General features: G+C 48.5%; 1 protein-coding gene across 1 annotated transcript in view; it reads left to right on the forward strand.

Moving 5' to 3' along the window:
- Positions 1 to 23,243, forward strand: part of SLC6A11 (solute carrier family 6 member 11) — a 133,744-nt gene that overhangs the window by 17,034 nt on the left and 93,467 nt on the right. Inside the window, exon 5 of the mRNA XM_007075526.3 lies at positions 11,248 to 11,380. Within this exon, the coding sequence (XP_007075588.2) occupies positions 11,248 to 11,380 (133 nt within the window). The remainder of the gene's footprint in view (positions 1 to 11,247; positions 11,381 to 23,243) is intronic.

Below are 23,243 nucleotides of genomic sequence, written 5' to 3' on the forward strand. Positions count from 1 at the left end.
AGTCCATGTTTTTTTTTGCAGAAGATGTAGGAAGCAAGTTTAAGTAAATAAAGGAAAAAAACAGCACACACGATAGCATTCCAATGTCCACACTGCTGAAGCTGAGAGGGGTTACGTGTCAAAGCCCACTGTTGTGGCTCCCTCGTTTCCTCTAGATCTAGCCTGGTAACCACCCCCGAAGTCAGACCCAGGCCCCCGCTTTCAAGAAGCAGCATGCAGCACCTGTCCCCCACTGACAGTGATAGAGCCCCAAGGTGACGCTCCCGCTCCGCCCCCCCCCCCCCCACCAGCGGTAAGCTATCTGCCCTCAGTTGTCAGCCCTGGGGTGCCCGCTCACCCAGAGCCCCTGCCCCAAGAGGGAGCGGTTAACCCTTCTGCTGATGCAGTCTGAATGCACCAATGAGCTGAGAGTGGAAGCACTGCTTGTACGCAGAATTACTGAAATGCTCTTTAAAAGAATGGTGATGCGGTATGGGGATGCAGAGACCTGGGCTTTGGGGCCCCAGGACAGGAATTTGAACCCTGTGGCTTCCACTTATGAGCTGTGTGTTCCTTACTTACACCTCCCGGCAACTCACTTTCTTTGCCCGCAGAATGGGAGGCGGAGGAGGAGTAATTCAGCTTATTAGGAAGTGCTGAAGAGCTATGATCTATTATCTTTTGTTCATTGGTGGAGTAAAGATATTTGTATATAAAATCAGCCACGAGTGTGTTTGTATTCACACACAAAAAAATGGTGGATGACTTACACTAAATAATGAGAGGTAGCAATTTAGTGAACCACAGGGCTTTGTCTGAGGTTTCTTTCATGTCTTGATGGTGCAGCAGGGGAAGGGGAAGCCCTGGCCCTGTGCCCTGGCCCGGAGCATGCCCTCCAGCCACGCTTTTTCAATTCCAACCACCCACCCAGGGGATAAATGATGTAACATCACTGTGGGGGTCCTCATCCCACACACAGGATTCTGAGGCAGAGAGAGGTTAAGGGACTTGTCCAAACTGCCTCTCTTGGCAAGCCAGAGCCAGAACTGGGCTGAGAGAAGGACTCTCCACCCCACCCGCGTCCCTTCGCCCCTTCTCCCCTTCTCCCTTCCATGCTCCTCTTGCCTGTGTCTGAAATGCGGGCAGCTGCCTGTTTTATCTAATGGCAGAATCTGACCAGCATGTCCCTTCTCTTTGCAGGCTGCTGGACCTAGGTCCTTGAAGGAAGAGTTTTTTAGTAGATTGGGGAGAATATAATTGATGCAAGGAGGGAGGAATGAATGGGAATGGGTGAAGAGAAGGCTCTGGTGCCCAGCAAAAACCAAACAAAAGCACCTGTTGGGTTATGTCTTTGCTGGATTTCAAGAGGTTCCTTTAGGAAAATGGTTGAATCTTGATTTTGAAAGAATACTGTTGTTTTCAGCTGAGCCAGATGGTGCTTGTGACACTTAAAGACTCTGATCTACTGTGATGACAGATGTAAATTGATGCTGGCCTCCTGGTGTATAGCTTATGGCCCTGTAGCTGGTGGCACAGGTGTTAATGAATGACTTTAATTCAGGCTCAGGCACAGAATAATGCATAAGGGGCTGTTACCAAATTTCAGTGCATTAACTCTATTCTGGGTGATTTTTTTATGTTTATTTTTTGAGAGAAAGAGAGAGAGAGCAGGGGAGGGGCAGATAGAGAGAGGGAGATGCAGAATCCAAAGCAGGCTCCAGGCTCTGAGCTGTCAGCACAGAGCCCCCTGTGGGGCTCGAACCCACAAGCTGTGAGCTCATGACCTGAGTTGAAGTTGGACGTTTAACCAACTGGGCCACCCAGGCATCCCTAGTCCAGATGATATTTAATGAAACCACAAGAAAGTATATGAAACTGTCAAGATGCCTGACACACATGTATCCTCACGTCTGCTCTAGACTGACCCTGGTAGACATCTTGATGGGGAAGAAACACCAAAGCTGGGGAACCTGACTCTCCCACTTACTGGTGGGGTCCCTGGGCATGTGACTTGGAACCTCTGTTCCCTCGTTGGTGAAATGGTGTACCTGTCCCACCCTTCAAGGTGCTGTCAGTGTGAAGGGACAGTGGTGCATTGTGAGTAGCTGACCAATGGTAGCTCCTCTCACTTCTGCGTCCAGCCTGCCCCCCTTCCCGGTGGATAAGGTGACATTCAAAGGATGGAGGTCTCCTCGTGATAGACACCAGAGCTGGGAATAGACCCCTCCTCCCCACTCTGGAGCTCCTTGTCCAGGGCTTTTCCTAATGGCATGTGTGCCTCTCCTGCGTGCTGTCCCTCCTTGGCAGACAGGAGCTCTTTGCTAGCCTCGGCACAGAACGTCTCAGAGGCACGAGGGGTGGCAAAGATGGTCAGACTTCATCAGAGCTTTTGGTGGCTGGTGATGCAGAGGTGTGGTACTGTGGGGGCCCGTGGGGTGGGGCTGGAAAGGCTTGGGCAGCACTTTTGGGCCATGCTGAGTCCTGGTGAGGAGGAGAAAGGGTCAGGAATTGGAGGGTCCTGGGACCCCAGCTGTGGGTGGTGAGATCCTCTCTGCTCCGTGGGACCTAGGTAATACACATGAGGATGTGCTATGTTAAGAACCAGCGGGTTCCCCAAAGCCGTGGCAGCCTCTCTGTTGCTTGGCCTGCCCCTTCTGCACTTTGCCTCCTGACCTGCAGTACCTCTGTTCACGTCTCCCCATGAGGCACAAGTTTTAGGGCTCTTCCCTGAGTTTCGATGCCATAAGAGTCCCTTCTTCTAGACTCACGCTCCTCACTGCCTCCTATTTTCCTGGATCTCACCCTCCAGCCAGGGGGCCACTGGAACAGAAGACTGTGATCCAAGGCAAGCTCAGTAATACATGGAGCCTCAGTTTCCCCTGAACAATGGGAGCAAAACAGGACTAACAGACGCAAGAGTGCCAGTGTGCTGTTCCTAAGTGTGTGTTCTGCGTAATGCCCTCGAGGAAGTATTGCTTTGGAAAGGCAGAAACATGGCACAGTACACTTCTTACTAACAACTTAAAAAAATTTTTTTTTAATGTTTATTTTTGAGAGAGACAGAGAAACAGTGCAAGCAGGGGAGAGGCAGAGAGAAAGAGAGACTCAGAATCTGAAGCAGGCTCCAGGCTCTGAGCTGTCAGCACAGAGCTCGATGAGGGGCTCGAACTCATGAACCACGATATCATGACCTGAGCCAAAGTCGGCCACTTAATTGACTGAGCCACCCAGGCGCCCCCCTTCCTGACAACTTCTTAGTAACTGGGTTACAGTTTACATTCCATAAAGTGCTCCCCTTGTAGGTGCGCAAGTCAGTGATTTTGAATCACTGCCGATCGTGACCTCATCACAATACAGGTTTGGAACATCTCCAGCACGTCATAAGGGCTCTCAGTACCCATTTACACTTCATCTCTCCTCCAGCCTGCAGGCAACCACTCCTCCACTTTCTGTCTCCTTAAATTTGCCTAGTTAGGACTTGGCATATAAATGGAGTCATGCAAGGTCTCACTAACTTCCTTCATTTAGCATGTTTTCAAGGCTCACCCATGTTATCACATGTATCACTTCGTCATAAATAACATTCTTTGTGGCTAAATGACATTCCGTTGTATGGATACACCACATTTTGTCGGTCAGTTAATGGACATTTGGGTGCTTTTCCGTTTTTGGCTATTAGGAATAACCTAGGGGTGGAACCTCTGAGTTGTATGTTTAGCTTTTTAAGAAACTGTCAAACCGTTTTCCATTGTGGCCAAACCAGTTTTGCATTTCCACCAAAAATATATGATGTTCCATTTCTCCACATCCTAGAGGACACTTGTTATTTTGATTACTGCCATCCTGGTAGGTGTACTCAAGTGGATATGAAATAGTATCTCATTGTGGTTTTAGTTTGGCTTTAATGGGGAATACTTCTGAATAAATTTGGGAAACATTGGGTTAATCAGAGTATAAAAGTATCTTTACCGCAGGACTCCTTAGAACCTTTAATTTTCTGATGATCATTGAGATTCTCAAAGGAGGGCTACAGTGTACTTCATTTTCTCCACTGAGGTCCTGGTGAGAACTCTTGAGTGTCTTGAAGGATTGCTGTTCTTTGGAAAGCCTAGGACAGGGTTCTAGAGACCACTGGCCAAACCCCGTCTCCTGCCTATTTTTGTAAATAAAGTTTTGTTGGAAGACAGCCACACTTGTTTATAAATTGTGTATGGCTGCTTTCACACTGCAAAGATAGATAGTTGGGACAGTGACCATATGGCTTGCAGACCCTAAAATATTTACACACTGGCCCTTTAAAGAAAGTTTGTTGACCCCTGATCTAGGAGTGCCTGGTGCACAGTAGATGCTCGCTTAACCTTTAGATGAAAGGATGGACTAACCCTTACGATATGGGTAGGGACCAAGAATACACTTTGTGAGGCTTTGTGTTATTTGAGCTGGTGCTTAAAGGACTGGTAGAATTTTTACAGCTTGGGAGAATGAGGAAGAATGAGGAAGAATTCCTTACAGGAATGAATCCTGTAAGGTGGAGAAGTCAAGGTGTGCTTGGGGGCTGATGGGGACTTCCGCATGGCCTAGGGGGATTTCTGCAGTGACGGAAGAAATTGGAGCAGTAGCTCCTGACTCCTCGTGCCAACCTAGGTCATTCTGTAAATGACACAGTTCTGTTCCGTCTTCCCCATGACCAGACAGTGGCTCCAAGCTCTGCCTCTGAAGTCGAACAGGTGAGGCTTCGGATTCTGCCTCAGCCTTCCTGGGCATATTAATTTCCCTAAGCCACACTTTTCCCACTTGTAAAATGGGAACAACTGTTGCCTTTACCTTGGGAGTGAGCATGAGGAAATCCAGGCTATCATGGTCCTTGTTGTTTTCTTCATACTCCTGGGTAATAAGCTCTCCGACAACCTGAGGGGGTGCTCTCTCAGCGCACCCCTGCTTCACTCATCGTGTTGGCTTTAGTCCTTAGGGTACGCGGCATGGAGTTAGCACCTGATAACTATCTGCTGGAAGATGGCATGATGCAGAGGCCTCAGTTGCTTGACAAGGAGGGTCCTTGCCCTGTGCCTCCAGCGGCATTTAGGACCTCTGCTGGGGCTCATAGGAGCAAGTCAGAGCTGGGGGTCTGCACTTCTTTCTTCCCAGAGAAGTGAGAGCAGAACCCTGAAGGCAGAGAAACTCTGGAGGGGGCAGGGAAGGCACATTAGTTTTGGTGATGGGCCCTTTTTTGTTTGTTTGTTGCTTGGGGAGACCAGAAAGGAAGACCGGCAAGGCTATTTATAGCCCAGCCCCTCAGCGCCAGTTTTTAGGGCGGTCTGTGCGTCCCTGGCAACACTTACTCCGTGGCAGGTTAAAGAAAGGTGATGTGTTTGCCGGCTCCGTGCTGGACATCAAGATGAGGCCTCTCCGGCCAGCCAGCCACGCTGGGAGCTGTTCCCACATGGCCTCTCCCAGGCTCTCTGCCGGTGGAGGAGAGGGGCCTGGCTGCCTGCTCCTTCTCCACTTTCCGGGGTCAGACCATTCCTGGCTCTGCAAGCTAGGGAGGCCCCAGGTGTGAGGCTGTTTCCTCCCCTCCAGACTCAGCCTCTCTATGTATGAGACACTGAGATGGAAATGAGGGTGATGTCTGGAGACTGGATTTGGGAACCCAGCCATTTTCCCTCAGACTGTGAAGGATGGGGGAGAAGCCTTGAGTGAGAGGCATCCTCTTGCTGGGGTCCATTTCTGGCGGGCAGCAGTGGGGGAAAGGGTGTGGGCACCGGAAGAACCTGGTTTCAAGTCCTAATCTGGGCAAGTTCCTTTACCTCACTTGGCCTCAGTTTCCCCACCCATAAAATGGGTCTAATAATACCCTCACAGTGAACTGAATGTAATGAGCTGTATGGCTTTCATGTAGCACCTGCCATAGTCCCCTCTGCTTCCAGCTCCTTCCAATTCTCTCCTGGCAGTCTCTTAATAACGACAGTTTGTGGGCGTCTGGGTGGCTCAGTGGGTTGAGTGCCAGACTTCGGCTCAGGTCGTGATCTCACGGTTCCTGAGTTCGAGCCCTGCATCTGTTGTCAGCGCAGAGCCCACTTTGGATCCTCTGTCCCCTCTCTCTGCCCCTCCCCTGCTCACGGGCATGTGCTTGCTGTCACTCTCTCAAAAATAAAAAAATAAAAAAATAAGGATGGTTTCCTTCCAAACTGGCCTCTTGATTTCCCCAACACATTCACCCCATTATAAGTAAAACAGCTCTTGTGTTCTGTGTGGCCCTTCCAGATACCACGGTCTCTGACCCATAAAAGCCAAACTCACCAGGGTCCCACCCGCATCCCACTGCATGTCTGCTCCTCACTCAGAGCTGCCTGAAGTCTGCCCCACGAGGATCTGTTCTCCCTGCCTCACTCCCACCTTCTGGTCCCAAATCCCCTGACACCCTCCGTCTTGCCAGGCTGCCCTGCAGCACGTGGCAGGTGGACTGCTTCCCCTTCTGGAATGCCCTCCGCCTCCAGGGATGCCGGCTTCTCCTGTTGCTCCCTGCTTTTCTGCTCACACTTGTCTCCCTCCTGCAAGGGCTCCTCCCTTCCTCTCCTGTCCTGTAAATGTTGGGGTTCTGGAGGCTCTGTGCACGTCCTCCCCCTGCCTCCTCCTCCTCCTCCAGCTCTCCCCAGGGAGCCTCATGTGCTCCCAGAACACCCTGATGGCTCAGGTCTGAATCTCCTCCTTGTATCTCTTTCTTGAGCTTTACACCCAGAGACCCAGTTGCCTCTGGGCATTGCAGCTTCCTAGGTGTCCCACAGGCACCTCAAAATCATCTTGTCTAAAAGATTGGTTCTTCACCTCTTCCTCCTCCAACCTTCTTGACAATTCACTCCTGCTCAGCTAATGACCTGCCCGCCATCCATCCAAGTATGAAGCTGGGTGTCACTTGGGAACCCCCTCTTCCCTCCTACCTGCCACCCCCAGGCAGTCACCTTGTTCCTGTGCTTTTTCAAGCCCACTTGTTCTCCTCTAGGGCCATTCCCCTACCTTGGTCCAGACCCTCCCCAATTACTATGCAAACTAAGGCAGCCCTGACCCGTTCTACCCTTACTGCCCATTCTTCCCACTGCAGCCAAAGAGAGTCTTCCAGAATATGTATCTGATAGGGTCTCAGTCCTATTTAAGATTCAATGAGGCTCCTGTTGCCCTCAGGATGAAGCCCTAGCCCCTCAGCAAGGCTCATAGTCCAGCTCTGTCATCACCCCACTTCTCACCCTGGCTTCTGCCGCGCTTACCCAACGTGCCATGCCTTTCCCTGGTCTCACTGAACTTTTGTTCCAGCCTTTTGCCCCTGGTGGCCTTTCTGCCCCAAGTGCTCCCCGCCCTTCTTTGCTGACTCCCTCCTATCCTCCAGGATCTCTCTGGCTCACTCTGATCTCCTGACTCACTCTGATCTCCGCATCCTGGTATTGGTCAAATCCCCGATGATGGTCCCAATGATTTCTCTGTCTTGATCCTCTCTATGCCCAGTTCTATTTTCTTGTCTGCTTTCCCCATTAGAACATGAGCTCTTTATGGACCCCCGGTGTAACACTGGCACACTAAAGACATCTTACTAAGTGCTACTTGAATAAATTAATAAATTACGAAGGACATGTGCTGCGTACTACCTTTATGTTATATGCAAAAACACGTAAGATAGCTTTGGAGCATGCGTTTAATGACAGCTTTCATTAATGAAGAAGAGAAGAAGGCAGTGATTTTAGTGTTACAGGGGAATCTCAGAGCTAGCATTGAGGCTGGAAGTGCAGGCTTTGGAGCCAGGATCCCTAGGTTCAAATCCCAGCTCTGTTGCTTGCTCCTGGTATGACTTTGGGTGAGTTACTGAACCGCTCACACCTCAGTTTCCCCATCTTTGAAATGATGGTGATTCTCTTTACCTCAAGGATTGTTGGGAGGGTTAAATGATGCTTGGAAACCTGTCAAAGGGAGGTATTGTCATTCCCATTTTACAGATGAGGAAGCTGAGACTCAGAGAAGCGATGTCCCTTCCCCAAGGTCATACAGCTGGTAAGGAACAGCGCTCAGTTTGAACCCAGTCCATCTCTACAGGTGCCAGGGGCTGGAGAAGCAGAGGCACCACACTGCCAAGCTCTGGGTAGCTATCTCCAGAAATATTCTACACGTGTGGTCTGAAAAAGATACCTCGTGAAGGACCTGCTCCCATGCCTGGCTCATAGTAGGTGTTCAGAATAACTTGAGTAAATGCCTCCAAAGAGTTCTGTTTAGTCTTCAACATTTCCCGCTCCCTGGACAGTGTCAGGAGGTCTGTTCCTTGGTCCCCTTTTTTTTTGCCAGGGTGTTGGCAGCAAACTCTTCCTTATTCAGACCTTTCTCCTCTCCAGCACTTCATGGGGAGGGTCATTAAGAAAGCTTTTTCCCAGGAAGAGCTGTGCCTTCTCCAAGTCTCCGGAGTTGAGTGCCCCAGCCCCTGGACTCTCAAAGGCTGCCCTTGTGGGTTTCAAAACAACCCACAGCCCTGCAGGCTGAGAACCTGGCCCCTGAGCCTTCTATCTTTAGAAACCCAAGGTCCATTGCTAGTTAGAGTCAGTGCTGGTAAAACCTAAAGAAAATAGTTTGAGGATGTTTTCAAATAGTGTCTGGTGAAACAAAAGAGCAATTCATCCTGCGTAGCTTTTAGTAATCTGCTTCCCATTCTGGGAATTAGATTGTTCAATTAAGCGAGAGGGCGCCGAAGCAGGCTGCATGACTCAAAAGTTTGCGGCATCCAAAATGTGGAAGAGAGGGGACCTGAGCCAGCTCCCTCCTGGCTGCTCTGCCCCCTCTGCTGTCCCTCTGTCCCCATGCCGTTTCCAGTTTTCAAGTCCCAGTTCAGAAAACAACTACATCAACAAGAAGGCATATGTGTATGTGCACCCCTGCTAGCTGGGGACCTCATGTAAGTGCTTCTTTAATGAAAAATTCACAGCCTGGAGTGGAATGGGAAAAGCACACCATCTGCACTGGCCCACTTTCTCTCCTGAGCGGGCTTATTTCTTCTTGAATGAGAAGGAATGCCCACCTCATGGGCATTCAGGATGCTGTCGGGGGCAGTTTGTAAGGTGGTAGATATATGTAGGCTACGAGACTCTTAATCGAGAAACAAGGTCCTTGATGAACACTCTGAGGTTCCCTGCAGAATTTTGAGAGTGAGTGGGTGCATCACAGTATTTTGGGGGAGGAGAAAGTCCAGTCCTTCAGGAGCTTCTCAAAGGATATCAGACCCCATCTCTAGGTCCTCTTCAAAAAATCTATTCAGGTGGGGTGTGTAGGTTATTCCTTCATTGTCAGGAAACTCTACTTCTGTGGTGCTGAGGCCTTCCCACGCATAAGCAATCCTTGGGCAGGTGCGGCAAAATGCAGCTTCGGGGGAGTCGTTCGGCAAAGATCTGGACTCAGTAGGTCTGGGACGAGATGCAGGAATTTTTTTATTTTTAGCAAGCACTCCACAAGGACCGTGCTCTGAGGCCCACTATTCTGTTATGATAATAGATACTCTTGAAGGTTTCATTTAATGGCCTATAGTTTTTAACGGAATTAAAGCCAGAGACTACTAAGCATAAGAAACAAAATTTAAAAAAAAATTGCTGTTACAATGATGTGGCTATCTCCTTCCTTAAAAACTTGGACTTTTTTTTTTTTTTTGGTCCAACTTATACTTGTAGAGGGCAAAAGCCATACATGCTTTTGTTTTAATTCACAGTTTTAATATAGTGCCTGGTCCATAGTAGGTGCTCAGTAAATGTGTATTTAAGTGGATGTTCGCACTTCTAGCAATAGGTCTGAAAGCTGGTTTCCTTTCAAATAAATCCACACAGCCCAATTTTGTTTGGGGGCCTGCCTGATTTCTCCAGCAGGGGTTGGGGCTGGAGGGAGCCTGTAGACCAGTGCTAATTGGTGTCATTGAGTAATTAATGCAGAATCAGGCCCTGAGCAGATTCCCAGGGAGACAGACACTGAGGGAGGCTTTCATGCTTGGTGGGATGGGAGCTGCTTGCTCAAAGGATGTTCCCAGAGTGCTGAGACGACTGGCGTGGTCCGACGGGGGTGGTTTGGCAGCCAGAATGGGGTTCGTGGAGCGAGTTTGGAGGGGGTTTGTGTTAGTGCCACGGTTCTGCACAATATGGAGCGTGGCGAGTTTGACTTTAAAGAAACACAAACCCCAGGCGTAGGCTCTGGGAGCCAGGTCTGTGTCAACCCTGAAGGATTGATGGGTTCTGAAGGAAGACTGTGGCTCGAGGCATTGACTCAGTGTAGCCTGGGGTCCTCCCCCTCCTGTGGCCTGGGCCTTCTGGGACATCCCTACTCTTGGCCTGCTATTCAAGGCTCCCAGGGATGCGTCTCTGTTTACGTTTTCTGCGATTCCCTTATGACCCCTATGTTCCAGTATTCCCCAAGAATCCCATACTCTGTTTTCTGGCTTTTGCTTGTGCTATTCCCTCCATCTAAAACAATTTTAAGTCCCTTTCTCTCCTGGCTGAATCCCATCATCCTTCATGGTTTAGCTCAAATATCACTTCTTCCAGACTGCTTTCCCTAACCCCATGTATCAGTCAGCATTGGTTGGGTTTTGCTGCAATAACAAACATCTCCAAAGATCTCAGTAGCTTAAGGCTGCAAAGTTGCTTTCTTGCTCACACAACATCTTTGACAGAGGGTAGCAGGAAGGCTCATGTGTAGTCACTCAGGAAGTCAGGCTCCTAGGGGCTCCATCTTGACACATACTCTGTCATCACAGCAGTAGTAGGAGAAGGCAACATGGTGAATCACCTCACCTGGCTCTGCAAGTGACACGGGTGCTATTGGCCAAAGCACGTTCATTGGCTGCTGTTTAGTTCAGCAAGCCAGGGTTGTATAATTGCTCCCACTGAAATTCCCCACCTGGAATGTGTATGGACAGTCCTTCAGTCTCCTGGAGTCGTCAGGTGGGCTAGATGCTTCTCAGTCTTTCCAGAACCCCTCTACTTCTTCCGTTTTAGCCCTTGCCTCACTTACTGTAAACCATTCCTAACTGGTCTGTCTTTCCCCAATGAGTGAATCCATGAAGACAGAGGGCTGGGTCTTGTTCCTCGCTGGGGTCCCAGCTCTGGGTTTGGCTCGGAGGAGATGCTTGGCAAATGGTGGTAGGGGAGGCAGGTGAATGATTGGGTGGCCTATTCCTGCTTCCCTATAGCACTAGCTTTGCCCCGGGTGGGATCAGGGTGGGTCTCCAGCCCCCGTGACTCTCCCCTCTCCCCTTCACAGGCGCCGGGTCCTGGCCATCTCAGGTGGGATCGAGCACATTGGGAACCTCCGTTGGGAGCTGGCCTTGTGTCTCCTGGCAGCCTGGACCATCTGCTACTTCTGCATCTGGAAGGGGACCAAGTCCACAGGAAAGGTAGGAGGTGCATCTTCAAGCAACTAGCCACCAGCAGGGGAGGACATGAGCTGTCCTTGTATAAGATCACAGGTGACCCGGAGAGTGCCCCGAGTTTGAATTATAAAAGTTAGCTCTTATGCTGGAAGGTAGGAGGAGCACTGGACTGGGAGTCCACTCAGGAGCTCAGAGCTAGAACCCAGTGCACCACTCACATGCCACACACCTCAGGGCTGGTCAGTTCTGCCTTTTGAGCCTCAGTTTGCTTGTCTGTGAAATAGCAAAGCCTGTCCTGTCTTACTGAGAGCTCTGCAAGGAAAGGGGAGGTAAAATGCTTTGAAAACTGGAAGTGCTGAAGTACAACCATGTAGTTTTTGTAATGAAGACATGGGCTTCAGGCATGTGCCAGGGCAGGAAATGCTGGCTGCCTGCACTGATAGGCCCCAGGACCTCACCCACTAAGAGTCTGTGGATGGAGGGCAGCTGCGTCCATTTCGTTGCCTTGCCGTGCCATCCGTACTGTGTGGCCTCCGGGACCTGCATCTCCTCTCGGGGGGGGGGGGGGGGGGGGGGGGGCGGAGAAGTGGGAGGAAGCAGCCAGGTCTCAACAGCCCTGGCCAGGAAGTTAGCACGGCTCTCCCACTCACAGGCACCTGGCTGGAGCCTGAGGCATGGCCTCAGCTGCCTGCCAGGGAGGCTCAAGATGTAGGGGAACACGGGGGGAAGTCTAGTGAGCATAGCCATCTGTGCCATAAGAATCAATGCACATGTTGTACATGTAGCTCATGGACAAGTCCCGCCCACTCACGTGCTTTAAGGAAAAAAAAAATAGAGATGCCTGGGTGGCTCAGCTGGTTGGGCGGCCTACTCTGATTTCAGCTCAGGTCATGATCCCGGGGTTGTGGGATCTAGTCCCACGTTGGGCGCCATGCTGTCAGTGGAGCCTGCTTGGGATTCTCTCTCTCCGCCCCCCCTCTGCCTCTCCCTGCTGGTGTGTGCACAGGCGCACACGTGTGTGTGCTGTCTCTCAAATACATTAAAATAAAAGCATAGTTGCCAACACTTAAAAATCAGGAGATTTCATGTTGGAAAAGGAAGTATGATTCTGGTATCCTTTGGAAAGTTGAAAGGTTTGGCAGCACTGGGCCTGCATGCCTACACAGCAGCTGGGTTGGCGGAGCTGAGCAGTAGCCACCGCCTTCTAGGGATACTCTGGTTGGCCACAGTCCTCACCATTCCCTATTGCCCTGACGCTCTAGCTGAATGTCAGTGCCAGTAGTTTGCTCATTTGTGCTATTCCATTTTTTCTTGTGGAAAAGGGGACCTGCAGCTTTTCTTATTCCAGTCACCCTGACCATCTCACTCCTTGCCTGCCTGTTTCTGGTAGGCATCACCTTTATTCTAAGCTGTTGGCTGGATCAGCGACTGGAGGTCAAACCTCTAAGGAGATGGGAACTTAACCACTCTGGGTCCTTTTACAAAAGGTGGTTCCCTCATTTCCCACAGTGGTAGGTATTGACTGGTGGGCATACCTACTGGGGGGAAATTAGGCGAGCAGAACAGAGATATTGACAAGTTTCCATGCTGAGGGTGGTAAGGGAGCTAAGGAGGTACTAGAAAGTAATCATAAATTTGCCTGGTGCACCAGAGAAAGGAGAACGGAGACTCATGTTCTGTCGGCCTAGATGATTTTGCTAATCTTTGCTTTCTCTAGTTTGCATCATGAAAACAATAGAATTTTTCTGTTTTTCCAAATCTAAAAATCAGTGCATTATTGATGTACTTCTTTAGACTACATACACGCTGCTCCTGTCCCCTTTTTTGCTGCCTCTTCTGGCTAAAGAGGAGGAGAATGACTTGGAGGAGTGAAGAACCAGAGTTTGGAATCAGGATTCACATCTGAGGTCTGTCACTCACTAGCTGTGACCTTGGCACATCACTTAACTTTTCTGAGCCTCAGTTTCCTCTTCTGCAAAATGGGGATTGATCATTAAGTTTGTCTCATGGGGTGATTGTCAGGGTGAGATGCAAGGATGCATATTTAATGCTTAGCGGAGTGTGTGACTAATAGTAAGTGCTAAATAATGGTGATTCTTAAAAATCTTATTATAATGATAAAATTTACTCATATGAGAAGTTGTTTCTGGGTATCTACTCTCTGCCTAGCATTAGTCAATGGATATCTAAAGGTGAATGAAACACAGCCTCTACCCTACCCAGTTAATATACGTGAGAGTGCTTTGTGAAGTGCAAAGGGAAGGGACACTGCTTCTACCATGATTACCACTTTCTTGGGAGTCAATGCCAAGGCCAGCAGGCTTGGCTGGCTAGCAGTTGTGTGTGGTGGGGGCGAGGGCCATTGGATAAGGCATTAGTGCATGCATGTACTTGGGTTGTCCATGTGGGCACATGTAGCCTTGAGCTCTTGGGCCCAGAACATGGGCCACAGCAAAATTTGGTTCCATTTGGCTCTTAGGAGGAAGCTGAGTCCCGCTATAGGGCCACTTGCCATTGGCTGGGCTGTTGAGCCTGTGTGTTGAGAATTCTAATGCAGGGACTGGGTTTCAAGGAAGGACTAGCAGGCTGCATTCTTGGAGATTTCAAAAGAGACATATGGGGAAGCATGGGAGAGAACATTCATCCACAGCCTTCTGTTCGCTGCACACTCTGCCAGGCATTTTTCATCCACATTAGCACATGAGATCCCACAACCTGGGGAGATACTGCCTCGAGTTCATAGGTGGAGACCCAGAGGCTGAGAGATTGAGGAGCCTGGCCTGAGTTGGATGAAGACTGTGCCTCGGCACTGACCCCGTGCTGCTCCCATCTTGCCTGTCCTTGGACTCGATCAAATTTTAGAAGATTGTGATATTTTGAGTGATGTCCTTTCACGCATTCTGCCTGAGCCTACTTTCTCTCATCACTAGTAGGCATGGTAATGAGGGCAGTAGTACTTGTGATAGTAACGGGTGATGGTCATTGAGTGCCTCACATGCCCACTCCGTTTAGAACTTGAAACAAGCCCAGGAGACAGGGGCAGTCATTATCTCTGTTTCAGACGAGGAAACTGAGGCCTGGACGGAGTAAGTAACTTGCTTAAGGACCCTCAGGTAGGAAGCAGACCCCAAGCCTTGGTGGCCACATAGCCTGGGCTTTGGATGAGAGTACTATCCTGCCTGCCCTCTGTGGTGTAGCGATAATGAGTTTTCTTATGCGCTGATTATAAAGAGGCAGTTGATGAGATAACATAGCACACAGTGGGGGCTTAGTGGTTGTTGGTTGCAGCTGTAATAAGATGGTGGTTTTAAGGGAAATGCTGAAATCCGATGAGCCAATTAAGCATTTTCCTGAAGGCTGGGTTTCAGGGGCTCTTCCCCTGTTCCATGCTCAAGACCAGGGTTAGCATCAGGATGGAATGTGGTTTTCCAGAGCTGTTGTGATTTCTCAGAAACCATGTGCTTTACCCCCACCCCTGACATTTTATTAGTGAAGAAATTTAGGCTCAAAGAGCAGAAGGGACTTGTCCAAGGCCACACAGGGAGTAAGTGACAAGTGTCGGGTTAGGAACTAGAGCCTGGTGGCCCAGCTCCTCAGCTCTTTATATATGATGAGGTTCTAACAGTTTAAGGAGACCAGGGGTCCCCCATCAGCACATGGTGTCTTCTCAGGAGAGGGTCTGTTGCTTTTCTTACTGTTTATTGTCCGCCTCACCTTGGACAAAAGCCTAGGGTCCAAAGGTTTTTCAGGTTCTGTACAAAAACAGCTAAAAATAAACACAGGTCATATGAGTCTTCCTGAGTGGGGAGCCACCGCTCCTGTCTCTTGCCTATGACCAGAGCCACTTTCATGAGGCTGTCCAAGGAAGGAGAACCCTGTCTTTCTGCTCTTGTCCAGGCCACGACTGAGTTCCAGCCCACTTCCCATACTCAGATTTCAGCAGAAAATTCTGAAATTTCATTAGCTTGAGAAAAGTTTCCTGGCCCAGGTTTAACTTAATTCATTGAACGTGTCTCTTGCTGCTGGAGGCATGCATTACAGACTCACCTGTTAGCAGATGACTGTCTAAATGGAGGTTTGGGATCAGGTCACAAATGAGTAGATCACAGATGAGTCTGTGACGGGGCCATAGAGGAAGGCCCAGCCACCCTCTCCAGTGGCTCAACAGGCAGTGTGTGGGCTCCTGATCTGTGTTGATATTAGCATACCCCCCACAGATGGTCTCCGCAAATGTCCTTCAGTGCCCTCCCCTCCTGCTCCCTGTTTGAGTACTTTACGGTCTTCTGACATCACAGAGGCCAGCATTCAGGATGTCCCCAGGGTCAGAGTGAGCAGCATCTCCTGTCAGAAGAAGCTGCTGTGGGTTGGAAAGACACAAACTAGATTCAAACTTCAGTACGTAGCAAGGTGCCACCTAACTGTTCTTAATAAACATTTGTGGAATGGATGCATTTCACCTGTGCCTGGGGCGCCCTGCAAGGTGCTGGGATCCAGTAGAGAGGGTGGTGGGCCATCTTGTCCCCATAGAGTGTGCCTAGCAGGGCAGGCACAGACAGATAAGCCATTGCAATTTAGTGTGTTAGTGCTAGCATTCACAATAGAACAGCTAGAGAATCAGATGCTGTGAATGTGGGGATTTTAATGGCTGCATACTGGCTCTGGAATATTGGAACATAGCATGTCAGAGCTGGGAGGCATCTTGGCTTTTAAGGTCAAACCCTATTGTACAAATAAGAGAGTAGAGGCCCAGAGAGGTTGCAAGGTTTGCTCAAGGCCACCCTGTTTGGAAGGAGCAGAGCCGGGATTCAAGCCTGGGTCTGTCTGCCTTCCCTAAGCCTGATCCTCCTCTGCTCTCATGCCCTCAGCTGGGAGTTCATGTGCAAGTTCAGCGTGAGCACATTGATCATAGTTCTAAGCACACAGTAGGTGTTTATTTCCCTACCCCAAGGCAACAGCTATGGTTGATTTCTGCATAGCTTTTTTTTTCTCTCTTTAGGCACAATTCCAAATTCTAGAAGTCTGAATTAGAAAAATAAATAAAAACCTTTCTCAATTGTTAATTAAATTCTGCCAAGATGTAGGATTCTAAGATACTTGATTTCTTCACGAGGAAACTTCCAGGCTGTTTGTAACTTGTCATCTTCTGCATGATAAACAGTTTTACTCCAGATAATTGAAATCAAGTGTTCACAACATGGAGACATCTTTGTGATTTTTCTGTGTCCTTGGTTTTTGTAGTTTGTTTTTAAAGACTTTATTTTTAAGAGCAGTTTTAGGTTCACAGCAAAATTGAGCAGAAAGTACAGAGATTTCCCATGTATCCCCCTGCCCCCACACACGTGTCACCTCCCCCTTTATCGACACCGACCACTGGAGTTGGGCATTTGTTACAGTTGATGAACCTACCTCATCATCACCCAAAGGCCCTAGTTTACACGAGGTTTCAGTTTTGTTGTACATTCTGTGCATTTGGATAAGTGTATAATGACACGTACCCGCCATTATAGTATCCTACAGAATAGTTTTACCACCCTAAAAATCTTCTGTGCCCCACCTTTTCCTCTCTCCTATCCCTAACCCCTGACAGCCACTCATCCTTTTTTTTTTTTTTTTTTTACTGTCTCCATAGTTTCAACTTTTCCGGAATGTCATTATCATTGTAATCATACAGTATGTGGCCTTTTCAGATTGGTTTCCTTCACTTAGTAATATGCATTTAAGGTTCCTCCATGTCTTTTGATGGCTTACAAGTTCATTTCTTTTTTTTTTTATGCTTTTTTTATTTTGAGGGGCAAGGAGGGGCAGAGAGAGAGGGAGAGAGAACCCCAAGGAGGCCTCCAGGCTCAGCAGGGAGCTTGACATGGGGCTGGATCTCATGAACCATGAAATCATGATCTGAGGCGAAATCAAGAGTCGGACGCTTAACTGACTAAGGCCCAAGTGCCCCCCAAAGTTAATTTCTTTTTAGCACTGAATAATAGTCCATTGTCTGGATGTATCATGGTTTATCCATTCACCTTAATTTTTTTTCTTTGATAGTTGACACACAATGTTACATTCGTTTCAGGTGTCCAACATAGTGATTGGATATCTCTATATGTTATGCTGTGCACACCACATGTGGACTTACCATCTGTCACCATACAACACTATTATGATACCATTCATATGCTCCCTATGTCTTACCTTTCATTCCTGTGACTTACTCATTCCGGCCTGTGCCTCCCACACCTCTTCACCCATTTTGCCTGTCCTCCCACCCCCTCCCCTCTGGAAATCATCACTTTGTTCTCTGTATTTATAGGTCTGATTCTGCTTTTTGTTTATTTGTTCGTTTTGTTTTTTAGATTCCATGTATGAGTGAAGTCAAATGGTATTTGTCTTTCTCTGTCAGGCTTCTTTCATGTAGCATTATACCGTCTACATCCATCCATGTTGCTGCAAATGGCAAGATTTCATTCTTTTCATAGCTGAGTAATATTCCATTGTGTATACATACCACATCTTTATCCATTCATCTGCTGATGGATACTTAGGGTGCATCCATATCTTATCTATTATAAATAATACTGCAATTAACATAGGGTGCGTATCTATTCACCTACTGATAGACATTTTGGGTACTTCCAAGTTTGGCAATTATGAATGAAGCTGTTATAAACATTTGTGTTCAGATTTTTGTGTGGACATCAGTTTTCAACTCTGGATAAATACCAAGGAGTGTGATTGCTGGATTGTATGGTGAGCGTTTTGTTTTATAAGAAGCTGCCACTCTGTCTTCCATTTCGCATTCCCACCGGCAGTGAATTACAGTTAGTATTGCCCCATATCCTCGCTAACATCCAAGTGTTTTGGGTTTTGGCCATTGTCTCATTATTTTAATTTTCATTTCTCTGATGACACATAATACAGAGCATTTTTCTTATGCCTACTTGCCATCTGAGTATCTTCTTTCGTGAGGTGTTTGTTAAGGTCTTGGGCCCATTTTTTTTTTCTTAATGTTTATTTTTATTTTTGAGTGAGAGAGACAGAGCATGAATGGGGGAGGGGCAGAGAGAGAGGGAGACACAGAATCTGAAGCAGGCTCCAGACCCTGAGCTATCAGCACAGAGCCTGACACGGGGCTTGAACCCATGAGCTATGAGATCATGATCTAAGGCCAAGTCAGATGCTGAACCGACTGAGCCACCCAGGTGCCCAGAGCCCATTTTATAATCAGGTTGTTTTCTTATTGTTGAGTTTTAAGTGTTTTGTGTGTGTGTGTGTGTGTGTGTGTGTGTGTGTGTGTTTTGGATAACAATCCTCTATTAGATGTGTCTCTTGCAACTATTTAAAAAAATGTTTTTTAAATGTTTATTTATTTTGAGAATGAGAGACACAGCACAAGCAAGGGAAGGGCAGAGAGGGAGACACAGAATCTGAAGTAGGCTCCAGGCTCTGAGCTGTCCTCACAGAGCCCAACATGGCTCTCAAACCCATGAGCTGTGAGATCATGACCTGAGCCAAAGTAGGACAGATGCTCAACTGACTGAACCACCCAGGTGCCCCTCTTGCAACTATTTTTTGAGCTTATTGTTCTTTAAATCTTTTTTTAATGTTTATTTTTGAGAGAGAGAGAGACAGAGAGAGAGAGACTGAGACAGAGAGACAGAGTATAAGTGGGGAAGGGGCAGAAAGAGAGTGAAACACAGATTCCGAAGCAGGCTCCAGACTCTGAGCTGTCAGCACAGAGTCCATTCCATGGCTTGAACTCACGAACTGTGAGATCATGACCTGAGCCGAAGTCAGATGCTTAAGTGACTGAGTCACCTAGGTGCCCCTAAGCTTATTTTTTTTTAATCTTTCAACATTTATTTGCCCTTGAGAGGCAGACAGAGTGAGAGGGAGAGAGGCAGAGAAAGGGAGACACAGAATCTGAAGCAGCCTCCAGGCTGTCAGCATAGAGCCTGACATGGGGCTCGAACCCACAAAGTGTGAGATCATGACCTGAGCTGAAGCTGGACACTTAACCGACTGAGCCACCCAGGTGCCCCCCTAAGCTTATTTTTTAAAATAGTCTCTGCAGCCAACATGGGGCTCCAACTCACGACCCTGAGATTAAGAGTTGTAGTCTCTACCTACTGAGCCAGCCAGGCACCCCTCTTGCAACTATTTTCTCCTAGTCTTTGGTTTCTCTTCTTACTCTCTTGACATTATCTTTGGCAGAACAGAAGTTTTCATTTTAATGAAGTGTATCTTATCACCTGCTTCATGGATCCTGCCTTTGGTGTTGTGTCTAAAAAGTCATTGCTGTACCCAAAGCCACTTAGGCTTTCTCCAATTATCTTCTAGGAGCTTTATAGTTTTATGTTTTATATTTAGGTCTATGATCATTTCGAGTTAATTTTTGTGAAGGATGTAAGGTCTCTGTCTAGATTTATTTATTTTTTGCATGTGGATGTCCATTTGTTGAAAAGACTATCTTTGCTCTGTCCTTATTTTTTTGTTTTTATTCATCAACCAAATTCATCTTGACCATCCCTGCCACCCACTCCTCCCCTGGTCTCATAAGCCTGAAACCACCAAGGCATTTTTGACAACTTCTCCCTTTATGTCTCATGCAGTTATTGACCAACTCGCCTTTTGTAATTACCCTGGCAAACATCCTGTCCTCTCCATTTATTGTCCATCCATCTACTCACCCACACATGCAACAAATATTGAGCCCTCAGTAGCTCTTCAGTTCCTCCAGAGTGAAAATTGCTCTTAGGATTTCCCATTTGTACAAACATATTGCTGACACGCAGAATAATACAAATGAAATGCTGTATATTCTATGAAACAGCAATTTCAAATAACTTCTGTATGCTCCTGTCTTCATTCTATTTTATCAAATGACAGCATGTGAAGCAATGTTGTGGTTTTGCAATATTTTCCTGGTACCTCTATGCATATTTGTTGAAGATGGAAAAAACTGGTGATTACTGGTTGTCCTGCCTTTGTAGCTTTGCTAAACCTTAGTCTAACTCAGGGAGTAGCCAGATCTGGCCAAAGGCCTGTTTTTGTACATAAAGTTTTATTGGAACATAGCCACATCCCTTCCTGTAGGCATTGTAGGTGGCTGCTTTTGTGCTACTGTATAGCAGTAGACTTGAATGGTTGTGACAGAGACGATGTGACCCACAAAGCCTAAAATATTTACTCTCTGCTCCTTCACAGAAAAAGTTTGTGGATCTGTAATTTTTTTAAGTTTATTTATTTATGTTGAGAGAAGGGGGGGGGGGGAGGGGAGGAGTGCAGAGGGAGAGAGAGAGAATCCCAAGCAGGCTCTGCACTGTCAGCACAGAGCCTGATGCGGAGCTCGAACTCACAAACTGTGAGATCATGACCTGAGTTGACATCAAGAGTCAGCCGCTTTGCTGACTGAGCCACCCAGGCGCCCCAAGTGGGTCTGTAATCTGTGAAAGTAATTCACGCAGACTCTCTGCCATCTAACAAGAAACTAATATAAACTGCTGTCACCCAAAACATGGATGATTTCAAACACTGCAAAGCGTTAGTGATAGCTGCAGTGCAGAGGTTTTCTGAAAGGTCCTTAAAATCTCACCCCAGCCTTTGTAGCCCGCAGATGTGCTATTTCTTGTGTCCAAATGCTCACTTGCTATGGATGTTACTCATTCACTCATTAATTCATCCAGTAAGTGTTGCATACTTACTGTGTGCCAGGTACCAGGCTGGGGGTTCTTCTCAGCGGTGGGTAATCCAGACCGTGGAGTTACGGCCTGCTGGGGGAGATGCAGAATGAATAAGTAACAGAAATGCTATGGATGGAAGACAAGTGGGGCTGGGAGAGAAAAGAACAAGGGCGGGGGAACCCTTCGCAGGGGTCAGAGAAGCGTTCCTTCAAGAGAGGTGTCCATCTGCGATGGGAAGGACGAGCAGGGCTTGGCCGGGTGAGCAGCACATGTGAAGTTTTCAAATGGGAAGGATCTGGTGAATGTGCAGCGAAGCAACTGGGAGTCCAGATAGAATCGGTGATGGCATGAGATGGGGCAGGGGAAGTCGGCAGGGGTCGGACCTTGCAAGTCATGGGGAAAGGGCAGGATTTTATTCTAAGTGTGATGGAGAGCCCCTGAATGTTTTTAAGCAGCATGATATGAAGTTCATCCTTAAAAGCTGATTCTGGCTGCCTGTTGCAAGTGGATGGGTGAGAGACAGGCTGTGGGAGCCCTGTTAGCAGGTGACCAAGGCAGAGGTAGCAGCAGAATGGAGAGAAGTGGTCGCATCAGTCGACTTTTAGCGTGGCATCCTTGTTCTGTGGGGCCAGAAGGTGCACAGGGGTTCGAGACCTTAAAGTCCTTTGACTGTGGAATGGGGGTGGCTGGCCCAGCTTTGGTCCCGGACACTCTGCCCTCTGCAGGCAGCCGTCCTGCCCACCAGATAGTCAGGGTGTCCCCTCATGCTGCCCCCCACTCCCTCCCCATCTGGCTCCTGGTTTTTGCTCTCTCCTCTGCCCAATTTCTTCCTCTGTCCTCCTCTTGGTGGATGATTTATGGATTTTTCCCCCTCATTTCCTGGTCTCCAGGAGCAGAGGTTGGGAGGGGAGGGCACTGCAAAAACAATTCTGGTCTCTTCCCCGCCTCCTACTATTGCCACTTTAAAGGAAGCTGCAGGATTAGCTGGGATTTTAAGAAGAATCCTGCCTTTTCACTGCTTTGGGGCTCTGTTTTTATTCTTTTCAGAGCTCTAGGACACCAAGGCAGGAGAAAAGAAAACACACACACGCGCGTGAGCGCGCGCACACACACACACACACACACACACACACACACACACACAGAGAAACAGCTGCAAATAGCCTTGAATTGATTTTTTTTTCTTCCCCTTCCTTCATTCACCAACAAGTAGAAGAACTGGAGGTGGCACAGGACTCTTAAACAGCCCGTGTCATCTGCATGATGTTAATAGTAAAGCAAATGGTTAAGTGGCACTTTGTTCCAGGCCCTGTTCTAAGGCTCTAATTACATTAACCTACTGAGTCCTCACAACAACCCTGTGAGAAAGGTGTGACAATTACCCCATTTTGCAGATGAGAAGACCAAAGTTCGTAGGGTTTAAGCTGTGTGCCCTAAGATCCTGGGGGGACCAGAGCCTGTTGGGATGGGGGAGGAACAAGGTGGGGCCCCTGGGCAGGTGAGGGCACCCACTCCAGGCGGTCTGCCCTAGAGCTGCCTCATGGACGCACAGCCCAGAGGGGCCCTGGGAGGCTCCTCCCCAGAGTGTGTGCCTCCCCCCCCCCCCCCACCAAGGCGGGTTAGAGCCGCCAGCGGGGAAACCACCAGGAGCCCCACACAGAAAATTTATTCTTCAGGAGCACCCTCTAAAGTGGCTAATGGATTCAATGAGGCATAAAGCAGGAGTAAAGGGGGCAGGGGAAATAAAAGGGAAAGATGTGTGAAAGGGAAGAGAACAGGCCCAGGGAAGGAACTGGGCAGCGCTGTCTCTAGGCCCTCAAGTGGCCTTTGTTGCAGCCTGAAGCAAGTGGGGACGGCCTTGGTGGCAGGGCTCTCCCAGTGGCCCGGCTGATGTCTGCATTCAGAGAGGAAACTAGAGCGCTCATGAGCTGCATGCAGAGAGCCCAGGCGGCCGGCGCAGGGAGGTCCCTGCCCTCGGGCCCCCAGAGCCCGAGGACACCCGGAGCCTGAGCTGCTGCGAGGGGGCTTTTGTGCCCAGTTGGGAGTGCTTCTCCCACAACTGTGGTTTGGGGAGAGCTGTAGATTGTCACATTAAGTCAAAGGAGTTTAGCATCTTGATTCAACCCTTTCTTTGGCCTTGAATGACAGCGCGTCACCTTTAGCGGGAACCCTGGCAGCGAGGAAGGTTGGAAAGGAGGGAAGCTTTGCGACTC

This window comes from Panthera tigris, chromosome A2 (genome assembly GCF_018350195.1).
Source record: "Panthera tigris isolate Pti1 chromosome A2, P.tigris_Pti1_mat1.1, whole genome shotgun sequence".
In the NCBI taxonomy this organism is placed as follows: Eukaryota; Metazoa; Chordata; class Mammalia; order Carnivora; family Felidae; genus Panthera; species Panthera tigris.